The sequence below is a fragment of the Pinus tabuliformis genome, chromosome 3_2, assembly GCF_031772625.1.
Source record: "Pinus tabuliformis cultivar Carrire ecotype Pingquan chromosome 3_2, CPIR1, whole genome shotgun sequence".
Taxonomy (NCBI): domain Eukaryota; kingdom Viridiplantae; phylum Streptophyta; class Pinopsida; order Pinales; family Pinaceae; genus Pinus; species Pinus tabuliformis.
Window position 1 is genome coordinate 546,244,418 of NC_142302.1, and position 12,015 is coordinate 546,256,432.

At 28.4% G+C, this 12,015-nt stretch overlaps 1 protein-coding gene across 1 annotated transcript; it reads right to left on the reverse strand.

The window, feature by feature from the left end:
• Positions 1 to 2,248: 2,248 nt before the first annotated feature.
• Positions 2,249 to 2,737, reverse strand: LOC149181658 (uncharacterized). Its single transcript, XM_089414285.1, has one exon. The coding sequence runs from the start codon at positions 2,735 to 2,737 to the stop codon at positions 2,249 to 2,251; it is 489 nt and encodes a 162-aa protein (XP_089270411.1).
• Between the last annotated feature and the right edge of the window lie 9,278 nt (positions 2,738 to 12,015).

Genomic DNA, 12,015 nt, shown 5'->3' on the forward strand with positions numbered 1-12,015 from the left:
AATTATTTTATTTTATTTTGTATTTATTGTATATTTAAAATTAATTTTTAAGTGTGTTTTTCATCATGAATATTTTTTTAAAGCACTATTATAGTTAATGAAGGGATTTCATCTACCAATTATAATATGACAAATAAGTATTTTTAACTCAATCAATGTCAATTCATTCCAGGGATGATGTCATTTTCTAAAATGTAATTGGTTCTTATAAAATTAATTATTATAGTACATTTTTTTGTTTGTTTTGAAGCGCCTTTTAAATCTCAAAATTCCCCTAATGTAACTCATTCCTTTACTGACCACTTTCTATCCCCTTCATTAAGGATTGACGAGCAATTATTCTGCCAAAAGTCATTGAACCTAAAAGTTTTAGATTAGCTCTTTAAAGTTCCAATCTAGATCAATGAGAGATTATTTTAGTACAAATCTTATGATATGTAGGAAATTCATTTCTAGAAAAGTCAAGGACCACCCCTTTCACATTAGACCAATCCTGAGAGGGTCATCTCAAATTCATATGGAGAAGGGTTGGTTGACCCTTCCATAAAGAAAGGTTGAATGACCCTTTTTCTAACCCACTTTGGAAGACTCTTCTCCATAGAAAGTTTGGAAGACTCTTTTCTGTATAGGAATCTTCCATACAATAACCCATATTACCCATTCTTTTTTCACCCACCACCAAACACCATGCCTCACATGCTAAACAACATGATAGTGCCAAATTTTTTCAACCCTCCCCAACATAGCAACTTTAAGCATTTGAAAATTTGAATTTGGCTAATCCCACCAACAACACAAGAAAAAGGTAACTAATGAGAAGAAAGGAAATTGGGGGCAAGGAAGCAATCCCATTAACTAGAACAATAATGCTAGGGGAAATACCAATGCCAATAAATAAAACCAAAATATTGAGAATAATAATAACTAAAAAAGGGGAGGAACAATAATCCATGAACAAACTTCTTGCATGCATTATGTGGTGAATATGGTCAAAGATTTTGGGCAAATCTTTGGAGGAACTTGCTTATTCATAGAAAGAATTTTTCTCACAACACAACCACTATTAATCCTACATGTGAGACTTTCATGGATATTCTATAAAATCCAAACCTCATTATTAATTAGAGGTTAAGACATGCTAAAACCCTAATCCTAGACATATATTAAGGCATGTTAAATATTGGACCACTAAAAGGACAGTGTGTTCCATTCTTTAACATTCTACTTGTTATATATTTGTGGATAGCATCTAGGAGTGCTATTTGAGAACATAACATTGGATGAAATATAGTTATACTAGTCATTCAAGCCACAATGTCATATACAACTTTATAATGAGTGCTTCCTTTTTTGTATTTGCATTTCATAATTAAAGAAAAGAGACCAAAGCAGAAGCCTCACTTTATAGATATATTTTCTACTAAAATAATTTTCCTAAGATACATCTTGTATTTGTAATTTTTAAATTAAATCTACTTTAACTTTAAATCCAATATATAGTACATTCAATATAATTTTTTAAAATCAATAATTTTTTAACAATTTCAATATTTATTTAAATATTCATAAAAAATAATAATCTATACACATATATATCATTTTTAATGTTTGGTTAAAAAGTTAGAATAATTAACATAAAATATTATAATAAAAAATTGATAATAACTTTTAGTTATAAAATAAATCTCATAAAAAAAATAAAATAAAAAATTATTTTAACTTAAAATATAAGCCAAGTAAAATAGAAATAAAAATATAAATGAAAATGAAAATGAAAATGAAAATGGTATTAACTTACTAGCAAAATAACTCATAGCAAGCAAAATCGTGGCCACGGTTTTGCATACTCCAGAGATACTCTAAATCATTGTAATTTGTAGTATTTTTTATAAGAGATGTCATCAAGAGCTAAATAAGTATCATGTACTCCCACACTAAAAATTTAATAAACATTTCAAATACATTTCAAATTTGATTGTTTATTAAATTTAATTATTATTTAAATAATTAAATAATAATTATAAAAAATAAATTACATTAACTAATTTTTATATTAAAAAAACTATATAAATATATTGATTCCATTATAAAAAACAATTTTAAATATGTTCTTAACCATATGAATTAATATCCTCTTAATTTACTATTTACTATTTTAATTTAATAATTTTAATACGACATCGTAGTTAGAACCTTATGTCTTGTCAAGGTACATTAGCGGCGTGGCGCATAGAGTTGACGTCTGAGTTTAGGAAAAAAGGTCACCCCCAGAATCATCACCATTGAAATCTGCTTCTGTTTCTGTGACTGCAACATCTTTAGGCACCGTCACAACAAACTCCCCATCGCTGTAAACTGCAGTTGACAGCTCTGGCAGAGTGGATGATGGCAGCCTAAAGCGCCACAAATCCCATTCCACGTCATCATTTAATATCCTGGATCTGAAGTCAGCGTCTCCAATAACAACCTTAATTGACCTTGGAACTATTTCTATAATTTCAACCCTCGCCTCCTGTAACGCCAGTGCCACAACACCACTCACAACAAACCTGAAACACTCCTCACTCTCCTCTACTGCAACGCGCACCTCTGAGTTGAAGGGCAGCTCCAGGACTTTGCAAAACATATGGGGAAGCCGCCTCAGCTTTTTCTGATCCAGTGACGATTGTATCTCGGCAGTACAAATTATCTCATCTTTCAAGGTAATATTTCTCTGTGGATTTTGGTGGGTGTCCATTGTTGAATGCTAGAAAACCAAAATGCAGAACAAAAGTTAGAACCAGGAGCTGCCCAGAGGCTATCGAGCTCGCATGGCAATGATCACACTCTTTTTCAAAATAGGAAAGGAAAAGGAAGTGCAACGGATATAATCGGAGCTGATGTGTAATTTCCTTGGAAGTTGTCTATTCATGGAGTAAATTGGTCAAAGAAAAAATTTGAATGTAGTCGTCTCTAAATATTGTTTTTGATTGTGGAAATAAATTTACCACTATTAAAAATTTTAAAACATATAAAATTTTAAAATTTAACAATTATATATAAAATTTTCAAATTTCATTATGTATCCAGAAAATTCATTATTATAGAGACGAATTTACTTGAATTGAGGCTTCTGTGATCTATAATAGTTGAAAGAATAACTTCGGCGTAAATCACATGTAGACAGACATTTGTCGACACCTTTCGAACCAACAAGTGTGGTTCATGGTAGGACAAGTTGGTTCGAAACGTGTGGACAAATGTCTATCTACATATGATTTACTCCGAAGTTATTCTTTCAACAAATTTACTTATTTTTAAACCTTACAATTTCGACTAATTGACTTATTTTTAAACTATAAAATTTGATTATTAGTAAAAATATAAGTATAATTTATAACTGGTCAATCCAGATTTCTATAATTAATAGGAAATATTACAACTTAAGAATATAAATTAGAGATTTTGAAATATTTTAAAATGTAAATTAATCATGTTAATTGTTTAGTATCTGCTTAATATTTTATAGTCTCCAATAGTATGAAATTCAAATTTATACATACGTAATTAAATTACAACTTACTTGTGGTACTAGGAGGTTCTACGAAGCTTCCTGGTAAGTAGGCAAGTGAAAAAGTTGATTGAGATTTCTGCAATTACAAGTACGACTCAATGATGACCTATAAAGTTATATTATATTGTATAGACACGTCTCTTCAATTTGTATGCAATATGGAATTGTAATCTTGTTTTTATGTTATTATTGCATTAGTTTTGTATGCAATATGGAATTGTAATCTTGTTTTTATGTTATTATTGCATTAGTTTTGTATGCAATATGGAATTGTAATCTTGTTTTTATGTTATTATTGCATTAGTCAAGTTTGCTCGGAAATTGAAGGATGTAACTACCATTTTGTATTTTTATATCATCCAGCATAACTAATATTGAGAGGATGTTTTTATATCGTATTCATTGTTCAGCGTTAAATTATTCAACTTTGGTTAAATAATTCAAAATTCCAATGTCTCACTCACATGTACTAGAACTTTGTGAGCTGCATTACGATAATTGAATTATTATTAGTTAATAGCTCAGTGTGGAGTTAAAAACTATCCAAAAATATACAAACTTAAATCCAAACTCGCACAATCTAAATAACAACATCATACAATTGGAGGATCCGTTATGTCGATGCAGTAGGAACGTACCAAATCCAAACCTTGTAGCGTTTAGATGTGTGTTTTTTTAGTATGAAAAAAGCATCAAATGACAATATAGGAAAGTAGAGAGCTAGTAAATACAACTCCATAAGAAGTCAACCTGGGAAGGTGCAGGAAACAAAACTATACCATATAGAAAATTACAAAGTGATTCTGGCAAATGGATAAACACCAAAATAGGCAAAACACCAAAACTGTGAAGCATGTGCTATTTGAGAAATACAAAAAACAGGTGTATGGTACATACCACTGCCTGATGTGTGATGAGAGAGAATTATGTACGGGGAAGTGAAAAATCTTGAATTTGGTGCTTTTCGTCCCTCATTGTTATAATCATTTCCCATTTACCAATTTGAGTTTGAAGTCTTTTCTTTGATAGTTCATCTGCCAGAGTATTTTGGGACCTGTCCACATGATTTATAGTATAATCCTTTCTGGTTTTCCAGAGGGAATCGATTCTGTTCATCCATTCAGACAGATTGTGATTTTTTATGAAATTATTGGCATTGACATGATCTATTATGAGTTTGGAGTCGCCATAGATCTACAGGGACTCTATATTTAGGAAAACACTGAACAAAAAAAGTCTTGAAAGAGCCATAGCTTCCGCTTTGTTATTAGTTCCTTCTCCCCTATTCCAATAGATGGCTATTTGTTGATCCTCCTTTGTAATAATGTAGACACCATAGGCACATATACCATTTTGTGCAGCCCCATCAAAATAAGCTCTAGGAATACCCATCTGGCAAGGTGTATAAATTTATTTATTTATTTATTTATATTTTTTTTCGCGCTGAGAGATGGAAGGAGAAAGAAAGTTGTACACAGATTTAAAACTTTCATTACAGTTTTGAAATAAAGCCTTATTCCTCCATTTCCAAATTGACCATAACACAAGTAACCGAACAACCCTCCAAATCACTTTCTAATTACTCCACCAGACTAATGCTTCTTTGAGTGATGAATGTGACATATAGATAAAACCAAAATAAGTAGCCAGATTCCGAGGAGCATTTAAATGTGTGTTGTGGTGAGGGAATCCGTTGATTCGGGTTCCAACATATTTTTGCACTAAACTATAGTTTTTAGTCTTCTTAGCTAGAAATTCCATAGAGAAGTGATTCCAATATTGAGATAATTAGTTAAGTCAAATTTATAAAAATCATTTCATTTTATTTCAATGGTCTTGAAAATTGAAATTAAATTCAGTTGTCAAATCAATAATATTATTAGCTCATATATTTTTATTCTTAGATCTTGGCCTATTCACTTTTCTTAAAATTGAAAAAAACACTTTTAAACAAACAAAAACAAAAACAAACATATAATAATAATTTATAATTAAAATGTTTTTATTAAAAAATTAAAAACACTTATTACAAAATACTCTATTAATTATAGATAATTAATTAATTAATTAATTAAAAAAAACTAAGAATAAATCTACACTGTTATATCAAGATGTATTTCAAACTTATAAATATATAAGATCTTAATTATTTTTAAAACTAAAATTAATTTTCTATCTTAATTTTTAATTTTCACTAATAAAGCTGTATTCACTAATCAAGCTGTATTCACAATAATTAGTTGAGCTATAATGTTTTCACTGCGAAATTCATATTTTGAGGTTGAGGAAGATTTGAAGGGATATTAAGTTTATCGAATCTACTATCAACAAAAGTCAAGGAAGGGGTTGTAATGATTTCACATTAATATATTATTAAAAAAATCATAAAATTTTTATATTTATATTTCAAATTTTGACAAAATTATAAAATTTTTACATCAAAATTTCAAATTTTCAAATTAAAATTTCAAATTTTTAAATTAAAATTTTAAATTTTTACAAAATGATTAGAGAAGTTAGTAAATTTTTATGATACAAATTGAAATAGAGAATAAAAAGGTAAAATCCATTATCAAATATAGCATGTATGCTTAAAAAAATTAATTCTTCTTATCTTATATATGATGACTACCAATAAATACTTACTCAAAAAATAATTCTCCCTTCACGGCCATGTTTAAAATGTTAAAAGATGCAAATTCCATAAACATACTATGACCAAATTTCATATCCCAAATATTTAATCTAATGATTATCCTAAAAACAAATTGATTTTTGTCTAATAAAATAAGTTAGTGATATACTTCTACCTAACTTTTTTTATTCTAGAAAATATTGTAATTCATATTGTTTTTTATATTAATCATATAATTAGTTATTTAGTCTACATTTCAAACTAATTAATGTGATTCATTTTTAGTTTCAAAGGTGGATCAATAACTAATTATGTGAATAATGAGAAAAACAATCTCAAAAACCTCTCTTATTATTAAGTGAATGGTTATTACAATGGTATACAAATAAATTATTGTGATAACAAAATTAAATATTAATATTTATAATTTCAATTTTTACAATTTAATATTATAATATTTTTATTAAATAAAAGGTTAATATTATTAATTATTAGGTAATTTTATTATTTTTGAGAAAATAAATATATAGAAATAAAAATATTATTTTATTCAAATTCAGGCTTCTGTGATCTATCTTGAATATTTGAAACACTTTGGCTAGAAATCACATTTGGAAAGTTTGGTCAACTTGTTTCGAACTAACCAGATCATGACAAGATGAAGAATCATTCGAACTAACCAGATCATGACAAGATGAAGAATCAAATCATGGCAGCAGGTTAAATAGAAACAAATCTTTTGAACGACTATAAAGAAACACAAAGAAAATGACTGAGTAAAAAATAGAATTGGTTTAATCTTAATTGAGTTAGATGTAAATAAATAAATATTGTTATTATTATTATTATTATTTAGTCTTGAACTAATTAAAATATTGATAAATATATGTTTTATTTAATCTTGAACTAATTAATTAAAAAATATCTTTTAATTATAATTTAAATAATTAAATATATATAAGAACATAAATTAAAATCCTAGAAAAATAACTTTGAATAGATTAAATATATAAATAAATAAAGGATTATAACTTGAAATAGGTTAGAGATAATGAGAATATTAACCTTAAAGGAAATTTCAGTGAAAATAAATCAACAGAGGAATATAAATATGGATAATAACCCACTCTCTAAATAGAGGCTAGGAATAATAATTAAAATAAGTAAGAAAATCAACCAAAAATAACCTCCTAAGCCAACATAGGAATAAAAGTTAAGAATTAATAAAATTATAAAATGAAAAAAGAAAAGGGGAATCATTAAAACAAGGGATAAATCATAAGAAACCAACATTAAGGAGATAAAAAGAAAAAACAAGGAAACCAACCAAACCTCTATACAAAGAAGGAGAAAAACTAAGATGAAAGGGCAAGAATCCAAAAACTACTAATTTTCCATTTGAATCCTTGTTTAGATTACTTGATCTCCTCTCAATTTCAATGGCTTCCCTAAACTTACAGTGATAAAAATGAGAAATATTCACAATAACCTTAGCCTTATCAATGCATATATGATGTTTAGGCTTCTCAGCATGTTCAACCAAAGCTGAAGAGAAAGTCCTCCCATGTTTGATGTCAGTTGTATGTTCCTTAATTATTTTATTTATAGACTAACCATTTTCGCCAATGTATGAGGTTCCACAAGAACACATGATGACATAAACACCTTTCCTATCCATTGGGTTCACTAGGTCTTTAACAGATTTTAAGGAACTTCTAATGGTGTTGAGGGGTCTAAAGGTTGAGGGAACATTATGCTTCTTTAGGATTCTCACAATCTTGTTTGTGGTCCCTTGGATGAAAGGGAGATGAACCCCTAAATTACGATCACTAGGGTCTTTCTTCGCCTTAGGACCTTTGCTAGCTTTGAGAAAATCTTTAAGACCTTGTTGCCTACTATATCCGTTATCAAAAAAAACATTAAGGAGATGGGTTTTCTCTTTGCAGAGGTGATCTTCGTCAGAAATTCTCAGTGCACGAGTAGCCAACGTGTTGAGAACACCTAGATTTTGAGTAGGGAAATGATGAGACTTGGCATGAAGATATTTCTCAGTATGAATTTTCTTCCAAAACACTTGGTGGGAGAAAGAGCCATGATCCTTCATCGAAATGAGGACAGCAAGGAAAGGTTGTCAACCATTAATTTCTTGATCCATGGTAAACTTTATGGATTTACATTGATTATTAAGATGCTGGAAAAATAAATCTAACTTTTTTGGATCGTGCGGCCAAATGGCACAAGTGTCATTTACAAATTTTTTCCAAAGCTTGGGTTTAAATTGAGTTGAGGTCAAAGATTTGGAATCAAAGTCTTCCATAAACAAATTAGAAATAATAGGGGACACAGGGGAGCCCATGGCCACACCATAGGTTTGTTCATAGAACTCACCTTCGAAACAAAAAAAGTAGAAGTGAGGCATATCTCGACTAATTTAGCAGTGTCGGGAGCAATGAGACAATAGATGACATCAATGGCTTTCTTAATGGAGATTCTAGTGTAAAGGGAGACTACATAAAAACTTACAATATTATCTCCTGGATCAAATTTCATATCCCTCAGCTCATTGACAAACGATAAGGAGTCTTTGATAAAGGACTTTGTAAGGCCAACAAGGGGCTTAAGCTTCATGGCTAAATATTTAGCTAGAAGATAGGTTGACCCACCTATGGTGTTGACAATGGGTCTAAGGGGGACCCCCTCCTTATGGATTTTTGGAAGCCCATAGATCCTAGGAGTGATAGGGTTACTCTCGATAAGCTTGTGGCTAAAGGAGCCAATAGTGCTACTAGACTTTATAGCTAGAGAAACCATTCTCGAGATCCTCTTTAAGGGATTCTTGTCAAGTTTTCTATAGCTTTCGCTATTATATAGGTGATCTAACATCTTCTTCCAATAATCCTCCTTATCAAGGATTACAACGGCCCCACCTTTTTCAGCTTTCAAGACAATGATGCCCTGGTTCCTGTTCAAATATTTGAGGGTGTCAAACTCATCCTTGTTAATGATATTCTTAGGGGTTTTGATTTCCTAAGAATATCAATACAGTCTTGCCAAATAATATATTTAGTATTAAGTTAAGAAAGATTCTTCGGCGAAAATCACATGGAATATCATTTGTCGACGCGTTTCGAACCAACTAGTGTGGTTCATCGTCAGGACAAGTTGAAGAAAAAGAGACCAAGCAATCTCAATAGGGATGATGGGTGGAAAGTCAGTAGGTGTTGGGTCCCTGCCCTCTCGTCCTAGTCGTTTTTTCATCCTCTTTGTTTTTGTCGTTTTTCGTTACTATTATTTTATTTTATATATATATAATTATTATTATTTTTATTTTATTTTTTTTCACGTTTCTATTTATTGTTTTCTCCTTTCTTTCTATTTCTTCTGATATTCTGTGGCCCTCTTATTTTGATGTCCTTCTTATAACTAATTTTGTCCCTTATATTTTTAACCAATTTTGGCCTTGTTGTTCTTATAAGGTCCTTTTTTACCTTTTTTGTATGATTCTTCTAAATAATATTAATTTATCTTACGGAAATAAAATGATTTATTTAACTAACTTTAAATTATTAATCAACTTATAATTTAATGATTCTTTTAATTAATATTTTTATTTATATATTCCATTGAGGCATTTACTTATTTCCCATTTACCTATAATAGTTATTTTCTAACTTAATTACCTTTATCTATTAATAAAAATTAAATAAAATTATTACTATTTTTATATTAATATAATTTAAATAAAATTATTATTTCTATATTTATTTTTTAGGTATTCTATTATTAGTCTAATCTTGTTATAATTTTTAACTATTTCTAACTAACTTTACTTTATTTTATATTATAATATCCTTTATGTAACTAATTTTCCTATTAATTATTATTTAACTTATAATCTTTGATTTATTCATATATGATTTGGCCCTTTATTTAACTAAAATTCCTTTTAAATTATATTTTTGATAATATTTTTTGAACTTAATACCCCTTAAAATTATTTGTATATATATTCTAAGGGATTGGTCCTAAATATTATTATAAACTAATTATTTAATTACTTTCTCAACCTATGATTAATTATATATATATAGGTATGTATATATATAATAATTATTAAATAATTTAAATAAATTATCCTTTTAATCTAACCATTAACCCTAACTTTCACCTTAATAACTGAATATTTTAACTTTAATCATAGAATATATATATTTATATAATTGTTAATAAATAAGTTAGATAAATAAATAAGTACATCTTTAACCTTAAAATTATTTTAACTAACTTCCATAAAAATAAACTAACCATTGAATTATTATTGAATAAAAATACTAGTCATCTTATGATTTTAATCAAAATATATATATGTAGAATACCTATAATAATTATTTAATAAATTGAATAAAATAAATAAATAAATAAATTATCAAACCAACCATTAAAATTATTAATCCTACCTTTATAACCTATTATATATATATATATATATATATATATATATAGATATATATATTAATTTAATTTAAATTAATAGATTCCCTTTTTATAACCAACCTTTTTACCTAATTCAACTTATTTCCTTAAGAAAGATAATAATAATTATAATTATAACAATATCATTAAAATAGTAAATAAGAATTTGACCTGGGTCCTAAGGTCAAAATTAGCCGTTAATTTAGCCGTTGGAGTCTCTGCTCAAACTATTTATCATGCTAAGCTGGATCTGTTTCTTCAACTTGTCCTGACGATGAACCACACTAGTTGGTTCGAAACGGGTCGAAAAATGATATTCCATGTGATTTTCGTCGAAGAATCTTTCTTAACTTGATATGGATCACAGAAGCCTGAACTCTATATTTAGTATTATCTGGTAAGCCCCTGATCCCAAATTCGATGTCACACATGATGTCATCCATCCAGATTTTCTTAGGAGCAAGGGAAAAATTTATCCCCTTCTCTAAAAGTCTAAAGACTGGAGGGGAAAATGAAATCTCGATAGGTTGACTACCTTATTATTATGAGAAAGAGGATTGTTATTATTATTATTCACTTTAATAATATTATTATTTAGTTATACAACATTATTCTTAATATTACTAAGCTTGTCATCATCATCATCATCATCATCATTAATAGATATACCTATTAATATTAGTATTAATATTATTAGAAATTATTAGAAATTATGTTATTATTAATACAATTATTATCAGAAATGAAAGAAAAACCTAGGAAATTACAAGGGGAACAAAGGGAATCAACCAATGAGAAATTGAATAAGGGACAACTAGTGGTGTTAAGGATAATTCTAGAGGAGAGAACGGTCCCATCAGTGGAGAAAGCTTGAGATCCACCACGCTGATTGGAAAGGTAACCAACAAATGAAGAAAGGGATGAAGGGAAGGAAGGGCTTTGGTTGACAGAGGACGAGGAAGAGATTAAGGGGAAGTATATTTATAATTTAATAATAAAAATATTTTCTTTTAAAATATAAATAAATAATTAATATTTCATAATTTTAAAAAATACATTTTTATACCAATGATATTACACTAAGTTAATAGAATAAAGGTCTCATATTAATGATTCATCCTTCAACTATAGTATATAATATACAATTTATATGGAGAAATCTCAAGTACATTGTTGTATTTAGACCATTTTTTAAGTTGTTTATTTCATAACCTTAATGTCAAAATCATTCTCCCCCTTTGGAGGCACAACCATAATAAACAACTAGAAGATAACCAATATCTCAAGGTGAAAGTAGGGAAAGAGGAATGGTAGAGAAAATTTTATAGCTTCTAGAAGGACAAGATCGTAGGCC